At 44.0% G+C, this 24,743-nt stretch overlaps 1 protein-coding gene across 1 annotated transcript in view; it reads left to right on the top strand.

Moving 5' to 3' along the window:
* Window positions 1-11,101: 11,101 nt before the first annotated feature.
* Window positions 11,102-24,743, top strand: part of LOC309561011 (vomeronasal type-2 receptor 26-like) — a gene marked incomplete at both ends in the record, with an annotated part of 18,094 nt that continues 4,452 nt past the window's right edge. The window contains one exon of the mRNA XM_082264724.1: window positions 11,102-11,851. Coding sequence (XP_082120850.1) covers window positions 11,102-11,851 — 750 coding nt within the window. The remainder of the gene's footprint in view (window positions 11,852-24,743) is intronic.

The raw sequence follows: 24,743 nt of genomic DNA, 5'->3' as shown, positions 1-24,743 counted from the left end.
GGACTGAAAGAGAAACACTGGCTCAACCCCCAGGGCAGTTGCAATGAGAACAAAACACAGTATAAGAGGAGCATTATCCAGAGTTGGAAAGTACCACATTACAGAACACCATGCAAATAACCATGCATTCATAAAAAAGAACTTGAAGAAAGGCACATGCGCGTCAGCAACTGACATGGATGCTTAGACCGGGAGCTTTGTACTGCCCCTGCTGTTTGAGGCTCCCTCGATGGCCAGCACCTACACCATCCAGCCTGCCTGGTCGCCAACAGACAGCAGTACCCCTATGGAGACCCCTGATGTCATCTCTATCTGTCCGCCGGGATCTTCAGGGTCAGTTTGGAGCAAGTCATCCTGCGGCCACAGGCTCCAAGATGGCGGCTGCACAGCACACTCAGGGACAGGCACCCTCCTCTGTTGCCCTACTAAAAACTATCTTGCACCCCCACAAACCACAGGCACACAAGTGAGTATCCCCTTCATTGGCCCTATATTCCCCGCATTTACAAAACTCCTAATTGGGCACACACTGGAGGAGATGGGACTCTCTCCAATTGAAGCAGGCCCTTCTCAGACACCGCAGCACTTGCAGTCTCATGGCCCAGACCCTGAACCTCCTGCCGCGGTGGATGCCAGATTTGTTAAATTTGCAGACCTGCTTAACCGTGGCCTACATGATACAGCCATTAAAATCACTAATGAAATTAAAGCGGACCTCTAGACCCTAGGGACCTTCTTGGAAACCATGGAAAAAAAACTTGATTCTACCATTGCCAGAATGAACCAACATACTGACCGCATTCAAGACCTCCAAAATCAACTTGAGACTGCACTTTCTAAGAACGATGAATAGAAACAGGAGATATAATTTAAGAATTTGGGGGCTGCCTGAATCCTTTAAAGATATTTCTGAAACAGTCTGCTCCTTTATCAAGGAAATAATTCCGGATATTTCACAACACAGGCTAGAGTTGGACCGGGCTCATAGGGCCCTCAAACCTCCACTTTCAGATGGTCTCCCAAGGAACATATTTGTCAAGCCACACTACTTTGCTGTTAAAGAGGAAGTGATGCGTAAATCCCGCTCAATTAATAATGAATAAATTAAGGCCATGACATCCATATCTTTGCAGATTTAGCCCCTTCTACAATCCAGAAATATAAATCCCTCAAACCACTCCTTTCAGTTCTGACAGAGAAGGATAATGGGTATTGGTGGCTCTTACCCTTTAATCTCAAGTTCCTCTTTAAAAGTAAAGCCTACACATTTGCAACATTTCCTGAGGGAGAACGACTACTCCTGAAGCTGGGACTTATTCGGCAGGATCTCCACTTACTACAGTTTGGCTCCTCTACCAGTTCCTCTAAACGTTAATTTCCTTCTAGCCCACTGACCCCAATTTGGGAAAAAATCCAAATCCAAAATATCTAAGGAAGCTCTACCCCTATGAAGGATCACTCCTGTGGACTCTATATGTCATCCTCCTGTTTGAGAAGGTCTTCTCTGGAACATTCTCTCAGTGTTATACAGTTGAACTAAGTTTTTCTAACCACATTTCAATGGCTTACTATTTTGCCCTTTTAAAACATTTTTCAGGATTAAAAGTTCCCTTTTGCTAGGGTTTTTTTTCGGACATATTCAATATTTGTATTAGGTTAGAGCTGATGGGCACTGGACGAGAGATAAGGCAATATTATGTTTATTTATTTCCTTTTTCCCAGTACACTGTTGACCTATTGAAAGTTAGAACTTATTTCAAGATTAGAGATCAGATTAGAGGGGCAATCAAATAAAAAAAAAAAGCAGGTCTACAATACCATCTGCTGGATCACAACTTTATCGTCAAAGTGAAGGTACTTCACATGTAAAGGTTTCTATACTGATTTCAAATTGTCAAGTTCTCATTGGGAATTAAGATACTGCACCGCCATGAAAAATTGTCCAGCAGCAAGATAGTTTTAATCAGGGATAATAGGCCTAACTGGTGTATGCCTAACTTATACCTTATCAGTTGGGACAGGGGGTTTGGTGAATGATGTGAGGTGGTTTAGATGTACACTGTTCTTGCACTTAGTCTTTCAAATGATCCAGTGGCGTTCTTCAAACAAAAGGCAGAACAGATTGGCAGTAACACATAAATGTTCTGATTTATGCACTGCCATGAGAGACATGTACTGATGAAAAATACAAAAAATATTAATCTCTCTCTACACAGAAGTGTTAGCTGTCCCCTAACAACACTGATAATATCCCCAATCTTCTGTATCCCCAATCTGCATTATAGCTTGTTGCCTCTTTTGGTGATTAACTTGCAAACTTTCAAGCCAAAAGTTTTTGATTCACAAACCTTATGAATCCCATGGATTCACCACCATTCAAACTATGGTAGCTGATGAACCCCATCCCTACACCTGTATTTATACACCGTATATACTCGAGTATAAGCCGACTTTTTCAGGATGATTTTTTATGCTGAAAAAGCCCCCCTCGGCTTATACTCGAGTCACGGTCTCTCTTATCTTTTCCCCGCTCAGTGTGCATGTGCCACTGCCACTTGGGAAAGCCCGTACACGTTTGGCTATTCCCACGCAGACGGCACATGCGCAGTGATGTGTTGGCGCTGGGCGGCGCCATTTTTAAATGTAAGGCGGAAAGGTAAGCGAGACTCCTCCGCAGCCCCTGCATCTCCCCAGGAGATGCAGTGCTGCGGGCATGGCACAGGAGATTGTCCTGTACCATGCCTTTACCATCTATGCCATGCCTGTACCATGCCTTTATCATATCCTGTGCCATGCCTTTATCATCTCCTGTGCCATGCCTGAAACATCACCTGTACAATGTCCGCAGCCCCTAAACCATGCCCGCAGCCCCTGTTTTGGGTCTCATGGTGGTCCAATTGGGTCCAGTAGCTGCTGCATTTCCCACCCTAGGCTTATACTCAAGATTAGGTGCCTCGGCTTATATTCGGGTCGGCTTATACTCGAGTATATACGGTAATATTAATAATATTAATAATAATAATAATAATAATAATAATAATATGGATTATAATAATAAACAAGACACTCTTGGTCTTTAAACTTCTCATTCCTACTGTTTCATATTGTACAATATGTCATAATGCTGTTTTTATAACTTTTCACTTTCTACAGTGCTGACAAAGATGGTTTCTGTGTATTTTATGTTTGGCCTTTTTTTTTTTCCTACTCTATAAGCAGATTCATATTCCAGTCTATCAGTAATAAATAACAGCATTATTCTTTATAAACCCGACACTCTCACAGCCTTCAGCTGAGCCATGAAGTCAGTGTCAGGATCCTGTGCTGCTGCCAGTGATAATGAGGTGGGAGAAGAGGAAGGAGTCATTGGAGTCTATCAGAGACTCGGCCATGTTGTCTTCAGATATCTACTTAAAATATTGTGGTTTTTGGCTTTGTGTGTGACCCCCTGTGGATCTGACACCCAGAACTCTGCTCACCGCTGTGATATGACTATGAGGAATTATACATTTGAGTACAAGTATTCTCAGGATGGAGACCTCATTATAGGAGGGATATTCGCTGTACATTCTGCAGTGTCACGGTGGAATCAGAAGGGAAGTCTTATTAAAAATCTCATGTGTGCAGCGTAAGTGAAATATGAAATGTAAAACTTCCAATCTGATCTACAGAGCTGTGTCTTTAGGAGATTTGTGTGATAATGTGCAGGACTCGTTCAGTCTGTTCGGCTTCATTAGTGTGAAATAAAGCATATCCTTCAATCTGTAAATAAAAACCATGTAGGACCCATTCACATGCAAGTGTTTCATTGCCATGTGGTAATGGTCACATTTATTCATTATGAATAGCTGCCAATGCACCACAATGGATGAAAAAGCATTCATGGCCTTTTTTTAATAAGGCAGCACACCTCAGAGCATAGTATTTGTATTATAGTCCATTGCAGTGCGTTGTGTGTTGGAATTTGCCATACATTGCATTGGGGTGCAATTCACAATGAATGACACCTCATTGCACTGCCCATAGAGAAGGTACTTTTACATGCATTGTTACAGCAAGTATGAATTCCTGCCATGATGCACAGGCATAGAATACATTAAGATAAACAACCTTCTGGCTTTACAACCCCTTTAACATTTACAAATTAAAAAATAAATTCTGCTTACATTTTCGTCAAATTACAGCTTCAGATATCTACCAAAGAGCTGGGAATTTGCCTAACCTACACCGAATTCTAATTTCAGGGGAAGGTCTGGTATAGATGTAAATTGTGTGGGATCCAAAACAAAACAAAAAACATTTGTCATTTTCCTTAAGGATGTAAGGCCCCTATCCTTGATGAAGGTAAGATATGGATGTCAAGGGGGACCCCACAAAGAATGGCATGTGGCTTCCACCTAAATAGTCATACCAGGCCATTTGGGTCTGGTATGGATTTTGAGGGGGAACTCTAAGCAAAAGAAAAAAGCATGGGTTTCCACCCAAAATCCACACCTGACACTTATATGATCATGTCAAGCCAGCAAAAAGGATTTGAGTATTCAGTCTCCCCTCCTGAACTATACCAGGGTATATGCCTTAAACATGGGGGTACCTTGCTAGTAGGGCCCCACTGGCAAAGCCCCATAATGTTGAGGAGCCTCTTTCCCACAAACCTGGTCTGGTGGTTGTGGGCATCTGCATGATTGGTGGCTTATTGAATGAGTAAAAGGTACACAGTATAACTACAGAGGATAGCGCACGCATGCAAAAGAAATAACCATCAAATATAACTAGGCAACTAAGACCTGATCAAAATCAGTAAAAAATGGGGATTTAGTTTCGCCATATTGTGCTCAAGCCCACCACTACGTCAAAGTACCCCATTGTCAGTGGGTCCTACACTATCCATAAAATGAAGGCTAAATCCAACCTTTCTAGACCATTGGAGATACTTACTCCTTACATGGGAGAGATGTGCTTGAACAGCACTATAAGGGACTCCTCCTATATCTGCTTACTAGTTGTGGCAGTGTTCGTCGTCACTGGGAGTGAAAGACAGATACTTAATGGTTTGGATTGCTTCAAGTGGGACAGTAATATTTGTCAGCAATATCTCTCAAGGAATATGAAGATTTAATCCCACTTTACACTGTGAGACCTATAGCCTGTTGCCATGAAGTCTGACTCCTAAATAACCACAGCATTGCTTGATGTGTATTCGATGTATTTCAATGAAGGAAACACACAGACTGTCATTGCAGTCGTGTCCTATTGTCTGTTTTGAGATGGAATGTGTATTGTGTTAAAGTCTACCTGTCCCATTGTTAAATGTTAATGACCTCACATTGTTCTGTCCAGATGGCTAGATAATTAGTTCAGGTTAATTCTGTTTCTGTATACAATTCCGTCTGCATATGATAATGTAATCAGGGCCCTGACCTGGTCAGGAGGGGGGATGTGTCCCTGTGCTGTATATAAATTCTGTGTGACTGTTCAATAAAGAGTTCTACTTCACCCGCAATCTAGAGTCCTGTCTCCTATTGGGGGAATCTGCTACAAGGGATTGCTATGCTCTTCATACTCCCTTGGAAAATCACTATGCTCTTGTAAGAGCTTGTTCTTGTTCCTGCTTTACTCTCTGGGGAAAGAGAGGTTCACCCATTGGAACCTGGAGCCTTGTTGTAGGTCCAGGGTGGGTAGGAGACAGCGAGACCCCAACCAAGCTGTGGCGATTTGTGGGGTCTGAGGTGGTTATGGTGTCTGGTGGAGTGCTTGGAGCCCTCGGGTACCCAGTCGGGGTGCTGGTTGATCCATTACACTAATGGACAATGATAACGAAGTACAGGTGTGTGAGGGTGGGGTGCTCAACCCCAGGAGTCTGGTCAGGACTGAATGTGTAACAAACAAACAAACAAAAAAAGGTTGGGGGGCACACCCTGAACATGCATCTCTAAAGATGGTGCTGCAATGAAAACCAAAATACATATATAAATACAGAGGATAGCGCACACATGCAAAAGAAATACCCATCAAATATAACTAGGCAACTAAGACCTGATCAAAATAAGTAAAAATGGGGATTTAGTCCCACCATATGGCCATATCGTGCTCAAGCCCACCACTGCGTCAAAGTACCCCATTGTCAGTGGGTCCTACACTATCCATAAAAGGTACACAGTACCCACACTCATTCATTGAAAAAGTGAAAAATTTAAAACAACACAGTTTTTGACAAATCCGTAATTAAAAAAAAATAAATAAATCACACAACGTAAATTCCTCATCAATGAGTATTGTCCAACGTTTCAAATCCAACCTGCTAACAGGATCGAACTCTAATTACAAACAAATTATGTTACAATTGCCGGTTTTCTAAGAACCAGCTAGAAGGGAAGCTGTCACTTTAATCAGCGGTATTAATACTATTCCCAAATGTATTACTTCCAGCTAGTGCCGGGGGTTTGACCGGGTCAAATACAAATTTAGTTCAGCCATTTGCCTAATCTTTCCTCTAGTAAGTCTCCATTCTCTGGCCTACTTCTGTAGCATTGCATACTGTATACTGAATATAATGTGAGGCTGCTTGGTGATGTCAGGGGCTGAAGCTGAGGTCCTCTGTTCCTTCTAAATTGCCAACCACTGCTATACCTCATATAAATACAGGAATGTGTGAATTTCACTATATGTTTCATAGAGCAATGCACAGGACCATCAATCCCACCATAGATCTACAGTTGAAATGTATTATACATTTTGCTATAGAGAATTTGTGCTTCGATCCTTGTACTGTAGACCAATGCAAACCTATCCATTTCCTGCAGAGTTTTCCACAGAGAATACAGACATCTCCTGGCTTTTATATTTGCTGTTGATGAAATAAACAGCAGTCCAGATATTCTTCCCAATGTAACTCTGGGATATCATGTGTATGATTCTTGTGGACACGTAAATAAAGCTATAAAAGATGTTCTACAGATATTGTCTGGACATACAATGGAAGCTCCAAATTATTCCTGTATGGAGCGGGGGGCCCTGGCTGGTTTCATTGGAGATCTCAATTCTGACACCACTCTACAAATGGCACAGCTGCTGAATCTGTATGGTTACACCCAGGTAAGAAAAGCAGAATTTTCTATTTTACATACGGTTAGGACAGCTTAGTTGTCTTTTAGCGAGGTGGGCCGATAGGGGAAAAAAAAGTCCTTAAAGCCATAAAGTATAACCACTTGTGGACTGGCTCCTGTACATATTAGGCGACAGGGTAGCCATTGTGGTCTGGTTCATGTACATATGTACGGTGTTATATAGCAAAAAGTAAAAAATTTTGTTTGTTTTTTTTCAGAATTGTCTCTCTTGTTTTGTTTAGACCCCGTTCACAATGGGGCGACTTGTCAGGCGACCAGGTCTCCTGACAAGTCGCCGTGGGTCGCCTGCCATAGAGTAGCACAGGACCCGTTCTAATAGGAGCGACACAAGTCGCTCCGACTTAGAAAAAGGGTCCTGAGCTTCTTTGGGGCGACCGGGAGCGACCTGGATTGACTTCAATGATATGAAGTCCGTGCCGGCCGCTCCGAGGTCGCGGTGCGAGCTGCGCACCGCGACTTCACAGGTCGCCCCCGCAAGTCGGGTCGCACCTATGTAAACCGGCTCTTATAGTGCAAAAAATAAAAATTGCAGAGGTGATCAAATACCACCAAAAGAAAGCTCTATTTATGGGGAAAAAAGGACATCGATTTTATATGGGTACAGCATCTCACGACTGCGCAATTGTCAGTTCAAGTAACGCAGTGCCGTATCACAAAAAATGGCCTGGTCATTAAGGGGGAAAATCTTCCGGTCCAGAACTGGTTAAGTAGCGCAGTGCTAAACAGCAAAAAATGCTCTAGTCATGAAGGGGCAGGGTTTTTTTTTCACCTGGAACTTGGTGGAACTCAGTTCCACCACCTTTGGCTCAGGCCCTCTGCTCCCTGCTCACCACTATCACTCATAAACACAGAGGTCTGTGTTTTCCAAGTGCAGTATGGGGACAAAGGAGATTCGGGGACCTGGGGTGCAGTACGAATGCTGACACCCCCACTGGATAATCTCTCTGCAAGTGAGAGAGGGGAAGCCACCTACAGTGTGAGGGGAGGTACTAGAGAAGAAGAGGGGTGAAAGTGAGATGTGGATGAGGGATGCAGAGCTAAGCAGCTGTGGAAGAAGGATGAACTCTGTACTCTGTGTGTTGCCCACCCCTGAACTCTGTATGCAGCACACCCCTGAACTCCGCACTCTGTGTGTTGCCCACCCCCGAACTCTGTATGCAGCACACCCCTGAACTCCGCACTCTGTGTGTTGCCCACCCCTGAACTCTGTATGCAGCACACCCCTGAACTCCGCACTCTGTGTGTTGCCCACCCCTGAACTCTGTATGCAGCACACCCCTGAACTCTGCACTCTGTGTGTAACCCCACTGAACTCTGTATGCACCACACCCCTGAACTCTGCACTCTGTGTGTTGCCCACCCCTGAACTCTGTATGCAGCACACCCCTGAACTGTGCACTCAGTGTGTAACCCCACGGAACTATGCACTCTGTACATAATGCATTCCTGGTACTTAATGCCCCTTTAAGACCCTCCCACTGTTAGTGAAATTTTGACCAATTTGGGGAGGGAGTTATGGGGGGGGGGGTCATGGTAAAACCTTCAGAGCTTTAGTGGAAACATTGTCCTAAAAAAAGAAGGCAGTGCTGTGTAGGGATGAGCCAATGGCTCAGTCTGACCTTTGGCTGTTAAGGAGTTTGAACAAACACCGGAACTTTTGCCTGTACAGCCCCTGTTCATGATATATAGAAGAGGTATTTAACAAAGCTAGCATTTCAATTTCACTGATGTCATTGACTTACATGGCCATTGGTCAATAATATCATTACTATCCCTGTCCCTTCCCTCGAGGAGCATTCATGTGTGCTGGGTCTGTTGGGTTTTTAGTTTTGACAAGTTGGCAAGCGGAGGACATCATGAATGATGATGGATTTACAGCAAGAGAATTTTTTTCATAAATACATTGTCAAACATTTGGGTGTCTTTATTTCTAGGTTAATTTTTTTTTGTGAATGAGTTGGGGTACTATGTACCTCTCACTCTTTCACATGTGGGGGTGGTATCTGGTGGCCCCCTTATTTTTAAAAGGGGCTTCCAGATTCAAAAAAGCCTCCCACCTGCCAACTTCCACAACCACCGGGCCAGGGTTGTGGGGAGAAGGACTATCTATTGAAGGATCTTGAATCTCACATACAGTGCTTTGCGAAAGTATTCGGCCCCCTTGAACTTTTCGACCTTTTGCCACATTTCAGGCTTCAAACATAAAGATATAAAACTGTAATTTTTTGTGAAGAATCAACAACAAGTGGGACACAATCATGAAGTGGAACGAAATTTATAGGATATTTCAAACTTTTTTAACAAATAAAAAACTGAAAAATTGGGCGTGCAGAATTATTCAGCCCCCTTAAGTTAATACTTTGTAGCGCCACCTTTTGCTGCGATTACAGCTGTAAGTCGCTTGGGGTATGTCTCTATCAGTTTTGCACATCGAGTGACTGAAATTTTTGCCCATTCCTTCTTGCAAAACAGCTCGAGCTCAGTGAGGTTGGATGGAGAGCGTTTGTGAACAGTAGTTTTCAGTTCTTTCCACAGATTCTCGATTGGATTTAGGTCTGGACTTTGACTTGGCCATTCTAACACCTGGATATGTTTATTTGTGAACCATTCCATTGTAGATTTTGCTTTATGTTTTGGATCATTGTCTTGTTGGAAGACAAATCTCCGTCCCAGTCTCAGGTCTTTTGCAGACTCCATCAGGTTTTCTTCCAGAATGGTCCTGTATTTGGCTCCATCCATCTTCCCATCAATTTTATCCATCTTCCCTGTCCCTGCTGAAGAAAAGCAGGCCCAAACCATGATGCTGCCACCACCATGTTTGACAGTGGGGATGGTGTGTTCAGGGTGATGAGCTGTGTTGCTTTTACGCCAAACATAACGTTTTGCATTGTTGCCAAAAAGTTTGATTTTGGTTTCATATGACCAGAGCACCTTCTTCCACATGTTTGGTGTCTCCCAGGTGGCTTGTGGCAAACTTTAAACAACACTTTTTATGGATATCTTTAGGAAATGGCTTTCTTCTTGCCACTCTTCCATAAAGTCCAGATTTGTGCAGTATACGACTGATTGTTGTCCTATGGACAGAGTCTCCCACCTCAGCTGTAGATCTCTGCAGTTCATCCAGAGTGATCATGGGCCTCTTGGCTGCATCTCTGATCAGTCTTCTCCTTGTATGAGCTGAAAGTTTAGAGGGACGGCCAGGTCTTCATAGATTTTCAGTGATCTGATACTCCTTCCATTTCAATATTATTGCTTGCACAGTGCTCCTTGGGATGTTTAAAGCTTGGGAAATCTTTTTGTATCCAAATCCGGGTGTAGAATCAGGGGCGTAACTATACGCGGGGGGGACCGTGACCGAGCGGGAGCGCGCATCCGGCGGCGCGCGCTCGCTCCCCAGAGCCTCACAGGCTAGTGACGTACCCCTATGTCACTTTGCCTGTGAGGGGCTGACTGCCGCAGTATATGTACTTGCGGCGGTCGGCAAGTGGTTAAAATAACGCAGTGCCAAATTGCAAAAAATGGCCTGGTCATTAAGGGGACATATCCTTCCGGTCCAGAACTGGGTAATAATATTTTTTGCAATATAATGTCACATTTTTAACATTTTTGAAATAAATAAAAATGACCTAAATCTTTACCCTAGTTTGTAGACGCGATAACTTTTGTGCAAACCAATCAAAATACAGTTATTGGGATTTTTTTTACCAAAAATATGTAGAAGAAAACAAATTTACCTAGGAGGATGAAAGCTTTGCCCAATTAGGGCTTAGAATGCACTGTGCAGCATGCATTATGGGTCGCTCAGTGAGCGAACATCCCGCCGAGTCACCCGTAAATTGGGTGTTTGCCGAACGGGCGAACAGTTGATGTTCGGGCCGAACCGTTCGCCCATCTCTAATTAAGAGTTACACAACTGTTTTCTTTTTTTCTAGATTAGTTATGGAGCCAGAGACCCTTTACTGAGTGATAGAAAGATGTATCCAAACTTTTTCCGGACAGTTCCGGATGATGAGATGCAATATGTGGCCATAGCAAAGTTACTGGAAAGGATGAAGTGGAACTGGGTCGGGATCCTTACATCTGATGATGAATACGGAGAGAGGGAGATCCGACAACTCAGCAAACATTTATCTAATCATGGAATTTGTATTGAATTCAAGATTCTGGTGTCTAAAAAGAATTATAATAAAATTCTTCCAGAGCTGCAAACCTCAACTACAGAAGTTCTTATTATTTGTGGCTCAATTAGTCTGACTTATTACAAGTTTTTGTTGAATAATGTCCCTTATTACACGGAGAAAACATTTATTCTACCAGATCCTTGGTCAATGAGTGATGTGTTTTTGGATTTCAGTAACTGCAGCTTGGTGTTCACATACCCCTCTTTCTCCATAAAGGGATTGCAGGATTATTTTGATACAAGCAGTTTTATTTCATCCATCCACTTAAATGACCCACTGATGGAGGATATTCTCATAACTGAATGTAGATGCTTTTCAAAAAACCAAATGAAAAATTTCCTTATTCCACTCACAACTGGATTACCTCTTAGGAACTGCAGTTTGGAGAGACTTTCAACTGACTTATATTTTCCTGATGAGAAAACCTCCTATAGAGTGTTTATCTCAGTCTACATTTTGGCTCAAGCATTACATGACATGGATTTCACCTTTAAAATAAATAATAAAAAAGCTGAAATAAATCCACACACATTAAAACATAAGGTGAGAGGGTTCAATAAAATAACAATATTTTTAACATTTTTTTATATGAAATTCTCCCCCCAAAAAATGTAATAATCTAATTTTTTTTACATTTTTGGCCAATTTGTTTTCTGCTACCTATGTTTGGTAAAAAAAAATCACAATAAGCGTATTTTGATTGGTTTGCGCAAAAGTTATCGTGTTTATTAACTAAGGGAAAGATTTCTGTCATTTTTGGTGTTTTTTTTTTAACGCGTAATGGCGGCGATCTGCGATTTTTTTGCGGGACTGCGACATTGCGGCGAACAGATCGGACCCTTGACTGACATTTTTGACACTTTTGGGGGTACCAGTGACATTACTACAGTAATCAGTGCTATACATATGCACTGTTACTGTAAAAATGACACTGGCAGGGAAGGGGTTAATTTTATTGGAGAGGGAGGGGTTAATGTATGCCTGGTGCTTACTGACGTGTGGGGGGGGAGGTGACTGAGTGAGTCAGGGACAGATCGGATGTTCAGCTATGCTGAACACTCCGATCTGTCACTCCCTGTCACTTAGGAGATCCGCCCGCTCTGTTTACACAGGCGGGTGGATCTCCAAACTAGATTCCCCGACGATCGCCGCCGCTCCTCCCCCGGCCCGACTCCCGCTGTGAATGAAAACAGCGGGAGCGTGCCTCCGGCGGCGCGCGAGCGCCGCCTACAGGGGGAGGAGTCCAGCGACGTAGGTCTACGTCGCTGGACGATGACGAGCCACTGTGCCGCAGTAGAGACACAGTGAGCGGAGTTAAAGTGGTTAAACTCGGTCAGTTTAGTAATGGAACACAATGTGCCCAGACACGTCTTTCCACCACACAAACATGGCCCCCGCTTTAGGTTTGTGTTGAGTTTAGAAGTATTTAACCCTTTTACAGTTGGAGATATTTTTTTTTATTATTTTTGCACACATGTTTAAAAAATAATTTTAGGACTGAAGATTATGTAAAACCCCAAACAGTATATACACTGCTCAAAAAAATGAAAGGACCATTTTTTTAGAGTATAACATCAAGTCAATTCAACTCCCGGGATATTGATCTGGTCAGTTAAGAAGCAGATGGGGTTGTTAATCAGTTTCAGCTGCTTTGATGTTAATGAATTAACAACAAAAGTGCACTAGATTGGCAACAATGAGACAACCTCCAAAACAGGAATAGTTTTACATGTGAAGGCCAATTACTTTTTTTCCTCCTACTCGTTTTTTCTGACTGTTTTTCACTAGTTTCGTATTTGGCTAGGGTCAGTGTCACTACTAGGGATGAGCGAACGGTTCGGGTCGACCATTGGTTTGACCGAACATTGGGTGTTCGAAATTCGGCCGAATTCCGAACTTTTTGCGGAAAAAGTTCAGAATTCGGTCACCAGAACCGCCCAAAATGCAATGGGACAGGAACTGGGCTTTAAAAGCCTGTGATTAGCCCAGAAACAGCAGTAAAAGCCAATTGAGGGGGCAGAAGTCTGCTAGGAATGTGATTGGAGTGACTACGGGGTCCGGAGGCCAATAAGGAGTGAATACGCCCCCCAGTATATAACATAGCCCCGCCAAACCTCTAGCACTGTAATACAGATGCTGTGGAAAAGAGTGGAAGCATTTGTGTTTCTCCTGCTGCTTGTAAAGCTCCACTGTCATTTTGCAATTATTAGTGTGAGGAAAGGGATATGCAGTGTAGTTAGGGTACTATATACCACTATAGTTAGATTCAAAAATCTAGTTTTTGTAGGGATAGCTTTAAGTGTCAGGGTGACCGTAGTGTAGTTTAGGGTGACCGAACTCTGCCATGTCAGGGTGACCGTAGTGTAGTTTAGGGTGAACTGACTCTGCCATGTCAGGGTGACCAAACTCTGCCATGTCAGGGTGACCCCACTATGCAGATTCTGGGTTAGGGGTATACATATATATATATATATATATATATATATATATATATATATATATGTATATGTATATATACACACACACACATATATATATATATATGTGTGTGTGTATAATCGAACTTTCGGGAAATTCAGGTGTTCTGGTCGAACCAAACTTTTCAAAAGTTCAATCATCCCCAGTCACTACTGGTCGCTTGAGGTGATACCTGGAACCTATAGAGGTTGCACAGGCAGTCTAAAGCCTCGAGGATGACATATCAATATGTGCCCTTGCCAGAAGGTTTGCTGTGTCTCCCAGCACAGTCTCAAGAGCATGGCAGAGATTAAGGAGACAGGCAATTACTCTAGGAGAGCTGGACAGGGCCATAGAAGGTCCTTAACCCGCAGAACCGGTATCTGCTCCTTTGTGCAAGGAGGAACAGGATGAGCACTGCCAGAGTCCTACAAAATGACCTCCAGCAGGCCACTGGTGTGAATGTCTCTGACCAAGCAATCAGAAACAGACTTCATGAGAGTGGCCTGAGGGCCTGATGTCCTCTAGTCCGCCCTGTGTTCACTGCTCGGCACCATGGAGCTCGATTGGCATTTGCCATTGAACAGCAAAATTGGCAGGTCCACCACTGGCATCCTGTGCTTTTCACAGATGAGAGCAGGTTCACCCTGAGCACATGTGACAGACGTGAAAGAAGCCATGGAGAATGTTATGCTGCCTGTAACATCGTTCAGCATGACCGGTTTGATTTAGATTTCAATACATTTTTATTGATGTTTTCACAAATAAAAAGTATAAAAGTGTATGAAAGTCATGTCATGTATCCAAACATATCACAAAGGGTTAGGTAATTGGTTACATTAACACAACAGAGATCATGCTTGAGCTTGAACCGAAACCACAGTAATGGGATTAGTCATGCAGGAACAGTGTTTTCACCCTAACCTAGACATCCCATCTGGGAGCACACTGTGTCACAGGGTGAGGGAAAACACTGCCATTATAAGTTTTAATGTTTCAATATTTTAGTTCAGAAAAGCAAATTATTGAAAAAGAATAAAAACATGTACACTGGCATTAGGAAATTAAGGATAACAGACCAAGAAAGCATCATGGTGAAGTATGGACATCCATGGAAAAGAAAGAAAAACAACCTTTAGAGTAAGGTTCTAGAGCTTCGAGAGTCAATCATACACAACTGGAAGGAAAACAAAATATATGGCTCTTCCAGTGGACTTGTGTGTCCACTGGATTCCAAAGCCCTGATATGTCTATGGCAGGCATGGAGTCCCGGGGGTCAGAAGTAACAGTTCAAGTAACTCATTTAAATAGTGTTTGGGGGGGGGGGGGGGGTTAAAGCTAGGAAAGAGTTAGGAGCAGAGTTAGAGAAGGTTAGGGAAGGGAAGGGGAGAGATGAATAGGATAATGTGAAGATACCTCCGCAATAGGTAAAATTGCAGAGAGCTGTACGCTTAAAGAGGAATAAAAACAGAGATAAAAACATGGAGGAATATAAAGTCACTTCATAAATAAGGCCCAAGGTTCCCATGTTTTCTCAAACTTCTCTCTAGTGTTTTGGAGGATGCTGGCAATCTTTTCTTGTGACATTATCCAAGACATTTTCTGCTTGGCTTAGGTGAAGGAAACAGAAGGGTTCCTCCAAGCCCGGGATATAGTATGTTTAGCACCAAGAAAGATAAAAGATATCAAAGCTTGAGTACATTTTAAAGTAATAGTAATATGGAATATGGTAATAATATGAAAATTGAGGAGATCTAACCCAGGATCCTGGTTCAAAGAGGTCCCAGTGATTCTGGGGCATTGCCAGAAAGTGTGGAGCATTAAACCTATTTGTCCACAGCCTTTAAAGCATAAGGGAGAAACGTCAGGGTAAAGTTTGGAGAGGTGAATGGGAACAAAGTACCAATGGGACATCACTTTTACATTAGCTTCTATTAATGATATATTATGTACACCCCTAAAAGAGCGAACAAAGCATTGGTGCCAGGTATCAAGATCCCATTATATCACTAAATCCTTCTCCCAATCCAACATATATAAGATTTTCTATTCATATAGAATGTAGGAAATAAGAAATTTGGTTGTAGAGAAACCATTCTGAAAGTGGCATCTCCAATTTGTTATTGCAATGGTTAAGTGATAAAGGACCAGTAGAGTTAAAAAAAATGCCCAATGTGATAAAGTTCCTTGTCTGTCCATCACTGGAATATATGGGCTAGAGGGTGCCAACCTGAAGCTATTTTAGGTAGCTTGTATAAAGACTCACATAAGGCTATGGAATGGGATAAAGTTGGAGAAATTATGGTTGGTTGAGATTTGGGAGAACTCCACATAAGGAAGTCTAAAGTGAAATGAGGGACTGCCTGTCTCTCCATGCTAACCCAGTCAGGTTTAGGGACCCTGGAATAAATAATAGACACCTGAGAGAGCTGCGCCTAACCTGCAATTACTCGCTACTGATAGGGATGAGCCTCGAGTTCGAGTCGAGGCTAAGTTCGACTCGAACACCGGTCGTTCGATCGTTCGTCAAATGACGCCCAAATGTGCTTCTTCGCAGGAAATTTGAGATTCCCATAATGCGATATGTGATTGGCCAAAGAATGCACCCTGACCTCCTGCTTTGGCCAATCAAATGATCTCTGCCATGATTGGACTAAAGGCAGGCTGCCTTTAGCCAATCATGGCTCAGGGGCCAAGTACACGCCCCACACTACATAAAGGCTGCTCGCGCAGCCGCAGCGTGTAGTGTCATTGTGCGGAGCGATGAGACAGGGAAAGGCACACGTGTGAGGCAGGGAGAGAGTAGCTTTTTTTGGAGTTTGTCAGACAGTGCATAGACGTTGCTAGCAGTGTAGGTAGGGCCAGCAAGGTGTGTCAGGCAGGGAGAGATTTGTTTCTTTACATCATATCAGACAGTGCAGCGCCAGTAAGTGATTCATTCCTAGCAGCAGTCTTTACATCAGATATCAGTGAAAGTATTGTTCATCGGTCAGTTGTGGAAAATTCTATAAGCATCACAGACTTATAGGATTATAGATCACATCAGATATCAGTCAGAGTATTGTTCATTGGTCAGTTAGGGAAAATTCTATAAGCATCAAAGACCTATAGGATTATAGATCACTTCGGATATCATTCAGAGTATTGTTCATCGGTCAGTTGTGGAAATTTCTATAAGCATCACAAACCTATAGGATTATAGATCACTTCAGATATCAGTTAGACTATTGTTCATTGGTCAGTTGTGGATAATTCTATAAGCATCACAGACCAATAGGATTGTAGATCACTTCAGATATCAGTCAGAGTATTGTTCATCTGCCAGTTGTAGAAAATTCTATAAGCATCACAGACCTAAAGGATTATAGATCACGTCAGATATCAGTCAGAGTATTGTTCATTGATCAGTTGTGGAAAATTCTTTAAGCATCACAGATCATCCATCTATAGGATTATAGATTACATCAGATATCAGTGAGAGTATTGTTCATCGGTAACTTGGGTACATCCTATAAGCAGCACAGATCATCTATAGGGCTATTGATTACATCATATCAGGTCATTGAGTATCTATTGGTCAGTTGTGTATACCCTATATTGATCTGTATCAACATCATGTCTGAAAGGCTGACAAGCAGAGGCCGATGCTCACAGGCCACGAAAAGAGGGCAAGCAGCCTCTGTGTACATTGTGAAAAGTGGTGGTCACAGTCGACATGCAGTGCATCCTCTGCAGGCGGGGCACGCCCGTCCTTTATTTCTGGTGCTGCCCGTGCTATTAAGCCACAACAGGTAGAAGAGTTGGTAGAGTGGATCAATAAGCCGTCCTCATCCTCCTCGTCCTCTTACACTCATGCTCACAGTAGTCTGCCTTCCACCGCAGCTGCCAAAGCGGCCCGTTCCACAGGCTCCTTCTCCACAGCTACTCCTTTTGTCACCCCACCATCATGCACGGAGGAGTCACCTGAACTATTCGATCATAGTGTCAGTGACATGCTGCTGGAGGATGCGCAGCAATTTGAAAGCTGTGATGTTGGTTCCCAGGTTGATGAAGGGAATAACGTGAGTCTAGAGAGAGGGGGTGACAATGACGGACAAGAGACCAGCAGTCATGTTGCCACAGCTTAAGTATATTGCCAAGTTTTCTCCAGTAACGAGGAGGGAGGGGATGATGAGGTCACTGACTGTACTTGGGTGCCTGACAGGATAGAGGAGGAGGAGGAGGAGGAGGGGAGGAAGAGGAGGACGCACATCTCCAATGAGGCAGGATGTGCTCCATTGGCCACCAGAGCAGTAGCCAACCAATAGCATCACAGCACAGAGCTCCACAGGTGCAGGGTGCTGCAAAATCCCAGCGGACTCCAAAAAGTTCATTAGTGTGGGCTTTTTTTCAGCATCTGTGCAGTAGACTGCAGCATTGCTGTTTGCAACATCTGTCTAAAGCAGATCAAGCATGGCCAGAACACCAGCCGCTTGGGCACTATATACTTGACAAGGCATCTGACGACCTGCCATGCAGTCCATTGGCAACAGCACCTGAAAGAGGCACCAGATCAAAACAAGCATGCATCACCTTGTTCCTCATCTGTGATCTCTAACCCTAGTATACGTCATGCCTTCTCAAATACCAGCATTGCGAGGGATGATGGTATAGCAATGAGTGGCACAGAGACCTGCACCCAATTTGCTAGCAGTACACCACCGCTTGATTTGAGCACCAGACGAATTTCGCTACCCCAGTTTTTTTAACCGTAGAAAGAAATACTGTTCCAGCCATCCACATGCTCAGCTATCCTAATGCTAGCTTGGCCAAATTGCTAGCATTACAGTTGCTGCCTTTTCATTTGGTAGACTCAGCTCCCTTTCCCAATGTTGTGGAATGTGCTGCACCATAGTTGCAGGTCCCAAAAAGGCATTTCTTTTCGCATATGGCCATTCAGGCTCTCTACCGTCATGTGGAAGGTAGTGTTTTGGCCTCGTTGGACAAAGCAGTCAGCAGGAAGGTGCACATTACTTCTGACTCTTGGTCCAGTAAGCATGGACAGGGACGTTACATTTCTTTCACGGTGCACTGGGTAACACTGTTGGCAGCAGGTTAGGATGCAGGACAGGGTTCGGTGTTGCAGCTTGTTTTGCCACCACACCTCCAAAAAGCTGGTGCTGGTTATGCACATCTGGCTAACTCCACCACCTCCTCCTCCTCCATGTCCTCTTCTGCTCAATTGTCCTCTGAAGCAGCAGTGCTCCCTAAGCGTTGAAGGGGCTATGCAAGCAGTCAGGCAAAAATATTTTATGCTGTGCTTTAGTTGGTCTGTCTAGGGGATAGAAGTCACACCAGGGCAGAGATTGTGTCAGCTCTCCAGGGGCAGGCTCAGAGATGGTTGATGCCATGACAGCTTGAGCCAGGATAGGTTGTATGCGACAATGGCACCAACCTTTTCTCCACCCTCCGACAGGGACACTTGACACATGTTCCATGCTTGTGACATGTTCTGAATCTGGTGGTGCAGCGTTTCTTGAGCAGATACCCGGGCTTCCAAGATCTCCTTAGGCAGGCCAGAAAAGTCTGTGGCCATTTCCACCGTTCGTTCAATGCCAGTGCTCGCTTATTTGACATTCAAGGGGAATTCAACCTGCCCACCAACCTCCTCATTTGTGACATGCCCACCAGGTGGAACTCAATGTTGGCAATGCTGCAGCAGTTGCACACGCAGCAGAGGGCCATCAATCACTACCTGTGCGAGTATGGCACAAGGACAGGGTCAGGGGAGCTTGGCTTTTTTTCGCCACGCCGGTGCCTTTTGATTAAGGATGCATGCATTGTCCTATCACCATTTGAGGAGGCCACAAGGATGGTGAGCCGGAATGATGCATGCATCAGTGGCACTATCTCGCTAGTGTACCTGCTGGAGCACACGCTGTGTGGAATCATGAACAGGGCACTTAAGGCAGAACAGTGGCAGGAAGAGGAGGACTTCCTTTCCTTACATGGCCCCCTTTATGCAGATATCATTCCTGCAGGGCCACAAAACACACAGGAGGAAGAGGAGGAGGAGGATGAGGATTTTCGGCAGCATGGATGTAGAGGATAGCATACATCAGTCTTCAAGGGATGGTTTCGATTCCCCAGAAACCCTAGTAGTTGTACGTGGCTGGGGAGAGGTTGCCCCTGCTGACAATGTCATCTTTAGTGACCCAGAGGACTCAGAAGCTCATGCCTCCTCCAACTTACGATGCATGGGCTCCCTAAATCTGCAAAGCCTGTGAAAGTACCCAAGGACTTGTGCTATCAAGGAGAGGGATAATTACTGGTTGGCAACCCTTCTTGATCCACGTTACAAGGGTAAAGTTGCAGAGCTCACCCTGCCTTCGCAGAGGGAGCAGAGGATGAAATATCTTGAGGAGGCCTTGAAAAAACAATTGTGTACCACCTTTCCAGACACTGGGAGGTCAACATACTCTGGACGTGTTTCTGAGGCATTGTTCAGCCAAAAGAGGAGCGGTGGAGAAGGCGGTAAACATTTATTTTGTTCTCAGCAGCACCCAGGGCTGTGAGGTTTAAGCAACCATCGGCAGCATCTGCATATGGTGCATGATTATCTAGACACAAGAGCAGACTTGGAGATCTTTCCAGCTGAGCATCCACTGGGTTACTGGGTCTTGAGGATGGACCACTGGCCAGAACTTGCTCAATATGAAATGGAGCTACTGGCCTGTCCTGCTTCCAGCGTGCTTTCCGAACGGACGTTCAGTGCTACTGGAGGTTTTGTGACGGACATAAGAGTGTGCCTGTCCACAGATTCTGTTGACCAGCTGACTTTTATCAAAATAAACCAGTCCTGGATCAACAAGAGCTATCAAGCCCCTGATGCTTATGTAATTGATTGAACTTGCTAGGGGTCTGCCATCCCTTGAAGACTGCATATGCTGCCTATCCTATTCCTCTACCTTTATTCTGCTAGCTTCCAACAATGTTTTTGGTTTAGGTTACCTATTTTTTCGGTCTGTTTGCTAATCCTCCTGCAGATTCCTACAGGATGTGATTGTTCTTGTGTCAACTTTACCTCATTACCTAACCATTGTGAGATGCTTACCCCAATGTGTAATATTTCATTTTATTGTTCATGTGGTGACAGTCCCTATTTTTGAAGTGTATAAAAAACCTGTATTTCTGTTCAAAAAAATGATTTCTTTGGTTTTACCTCAAAATCTTGTCTGAGTATGATGCTTGGAGTAAGGGGCTAGTATTAGCTACTGGTCTGCTGGAGAGAAGGAGGCACTGTTTGGGTGTCAAGCAGTCCATCACATAATCAATCCTGATGTGCTGATGGCCTCTCATTTTTCGAAAATGCCAGGACAATAGAAATATCCCCCATATCGCCCCTTTTTTGAAAGAAGACAGCCCAAGTTATTTAGTAAAAATCATTGTGAGTTTTGAAGTTGTTTTTGTCACAATATTTTGGAAAATGAAGTTAAAAAAAGTTTTTGTCACAATTTTTTACATTTTATTTTACATACTGCCACCAGTTTAGTACAGAGTCATCATATAACTGGCATGGATGTGATTAGTGACACTGACTGGTGACAGAATTTTTTTTTTTTTTTTACAATTTTTTTATTAACATACTGTGACCAGAGCAGTATGGTGTTGCCATAGTACCACTGCACTATCCTGATTGCAGAGGTAATCAGGTTTTTTTACACTATGATTTCTTATAACTATTATTATTATTTATTTTTTTTTTCATCAATTTCAAGTCACCGTTTTCTTGTTAATGAAAAAAATGCCTAAATATGGCCAGTGACCCTATTTGGGTGGTGATTCCATTGCTATCCCCACCCCTTCGCTTATGTGGCTGGGATTCCCAGTGATGTCCGTAGTTCCTAGGTAATGATGATCAGAACACCCCCCTGTTCGGTTCGCACCAGAACATCTCAAACAGGGAAAATGTTCTAGCGAACATAGAAACAAGAACAATCACAAGTCCTCATTTTAAAGGATTAAATGTAAGTGACTATTAATCACCCGCTGGCCAGGGGAGAATCAACCCCATACGCTGTAACTCGCAAGCCTGTTATTCTAGCAGCTACGCCACCGAGCCAGCTGATTAACCTAAGACTCTCTCTGCCTAACTAACTTCTATCTGAGTTTGACAGCTCCTTTATAGGGCTCTGACGTCACCAGCGCCCCTTAATTCACTGCTGAAGTGCAGTGAATAAATTACTGACGTCAGTAATTTATTCACTGTACCTGAGCAATGGATTATGGGGCGCTGGTGAGGTCAGAGCCCTATAAAAGAGCTGTCAAACTCAGATATAAGTTAGTTAGGCAGAGAGAGTGTTAGGTAATAAGCTGGCTCGGTGGTGTAGCTGGTAGAATGACATGGTAGCAGCTGAGAAGCTGGGGGTTTGAATACCCTGGCCAGTGGGTGATCAATATTAATTATGGATTTTAATTAAAACCTATTAATTGTCCTCGCCCCTTCTGACGTGACATCAGTAATTTATTCACTGCACCTGAGCAGTGGATTATGGGCGCTGGTAATGTCAGAGCCCTAGAAAAGAGCTGTCAAACTCAGATAGAAGTTAGTTAGGCAGAGAGAGTCTTAAGTTAAACAGCTGGCTCGGTGGCGTAGGTGCTAGAATAGCAAGCTTGCAAATGAGAGGCTATGGGTTCAAATCCCTGGCCAGCATATGATTAATATTAATTATGGATATTTAATAAAACCTATTAAATTCATTATGGATGCGGGGACTCAAAGTTCCCGCAAAGAAGTCCATTTGTTCGCCATTCGGCGAACGGGCGAACAGGCAGTGTTCAAGTCAAACTTAGGTTTGACTCAAACACGAAGCTCATCACTATTCCTAGGGATGTCTTGGGTGCAACCATGCACTGCTTCCTTGGGAATCAATGACTGCAGGAAGCTGTCAAATATGGAAGCTGTGGAAATTTGTTTCTATACTCTATATCACAGGTGTCAAACACAAGGCCGGCGAGCCGAATGTGGCCCTCCAGGCCATTTCATGTGGCCCTCGCACCTCTCCTGCAGCTGCGGCACCCCCCTTGTCTCTGCCCCCACCTTGTCTCTGTAGTCGGCAGCAGAGAGGACAGAACTCCTTTGCCAAATCCTGTGCTTCTCTGTGCTGCTGCAGAAAGGCTCATCTTTGCCCATCCCCTCCTCTCAGCAGCCTGCAGCAGAGAGGAGGTCAGAGCTCCTCCTACAGATACTGCACCTCTCTGTGCAGCCGCAACACCACCTTGTCTCTGCCCCCCTCGGTCTCAGCATTCAGCAGACTCTGTAGGCTGACTCCAGCCCTCCTCTGGACCTCCTCCAAACCTTGCACTTTTTTCTTCCCACCTCCAGGTAGCCATATTGCATTGCATTTCACAGAAAATTACAGTGGCTGCTGGTTAAAAAGGAAAGATAGTTTTTAACATTCAATTACAATATGACTTGAGACATTGTATGCGCTATATTTTATTTTTTTTATTAGCAAATTTTTTTCTCATGAAAGTGGAGATACCCTTTAAGTGCCTCTTCTCCAGAGGGAATAACTGTAATTGATTAGTCCTCATAGCTGAGCTCCTGTGTCTTCCTTATTAATTTTCTTTTTCCTTTGCTGAACTCGTTCTAATTCATCAACATCTTTCCTGAGGATTGGTGACCAAAACTGAACTGTGTATTCAAGGTGAGGCTGAGCCAGTGTATTGTAAAGGTGTAGAATCAGGGGCGTAACTACAGGGGTTGCAATTGCAACCGGGCCCCATGCTCCAGGGGCCTGTGCGGCTCCCCGGTACACCTGGATGGGAGGGACGACGGGGGCAGCATGTAGAGAAATCACTGTCCTCCTTTTTCATCCTGTAGCTGCAGGAGGAAAATGGAGGAGATTGGTTCCTCTGTATGCTGCACCCGCAGCCCCTCCTATCCAGTTCACTCGTGTTCTGCTGTCTCTGGGCCCCTGTGTGCTCCCCTGGTCCCCCCCCCCAACTGTGCTCCCTTCCCTTTCGTGCTGGCTGCTGCAGGGGATGTGTCACAATAGAGAACTAGGAAGGGGTCGGTAAATATGTAGTTTACCAGCCCCTTCCTTTTCTGAATGGTCAGTTACATTGTAAAAAAATAAAATAAAATGATAAAAAATAATACAATTAAAGAACCAAAAAATAAAAACTACTGACACCAGTGGGTGAACTTCCAGAATCGCAAAGGACCCACTTGCGACCGGGCCCTGGCATTCCACCACTGTGGGGAGGCCCCATGATGACAGAAAGGGGGCCCACTGCAGAACTTGTGAAAGGGTCCCGCTGCGGGACCGTAATTAAGGGCCCCTCAATGACAGTAAAGGGCCCCAGGATCAGTAGGAAGAGCCCCAGGCTTGAAGGAAAGGGTCCTGACCAGGGGTCCGGGGGAACTTCATGGTTTCTTGCACCAGGGTGTGAAAGAAGAAAATGGTCGCACACCACCACGGAATCCAATGAAGAAAAGTTTTTTATTCACATAAGTTGTACAAGGTACAGCAGGTTAGGACAGTAGATGTGTTTCACATGACTGCTACGTGCTTGTTCACTACTTCACACTTGGTAGTGAACATGCACGTAGCAGTCATGTGAAACGCGTCTACTGTCCTACCCTGCTGTACCTTGTACCACTTATGTGAATAGAAAACTTTTCTTCATTGGATTCCGTGGTGGTGTGCAACCATTTTCTTCTTTCATGCTTCTGGTGGCGAGCCGAGGTTCAGCACCCACCTTGAATCATGGACTTTGACTAGCCTGAGCGGTGTTATCTCCCTTCATGGTTTCTTGCACCAGGGCCCTGAAGGTTCTAGTTACGCCTCTGGGTAGAATTATTGATTTATCTCTGGAATGTTCGCATTCACAAAGCAAATTGTTTATAAATAGTCCCAATAAAATGTTTCTGATTATAAGTGCTCAGCAAACAGGTCATCTCATCCCGATGACATTCTCTAAATGAGATATA

The sequence above is a fragment of the Pelophylax lessonae genome (assembly GCF_965119305.1).
Source record: "Pelophylax lessonae genome assembly, chromosome: 1".
In the NCBI taxonomy this organism is placed as follows: Eukaryota; Metazoa; Chordata; class Amphibia; order Anura; family Ranidae; genus Pelophylax; species Pelophylax lessonae.
The sequence above is the reverse complement of the archived record's forward strand: the minus strand, read 5'-3'. Positions and strand labels throughout refer to the sequence as shown.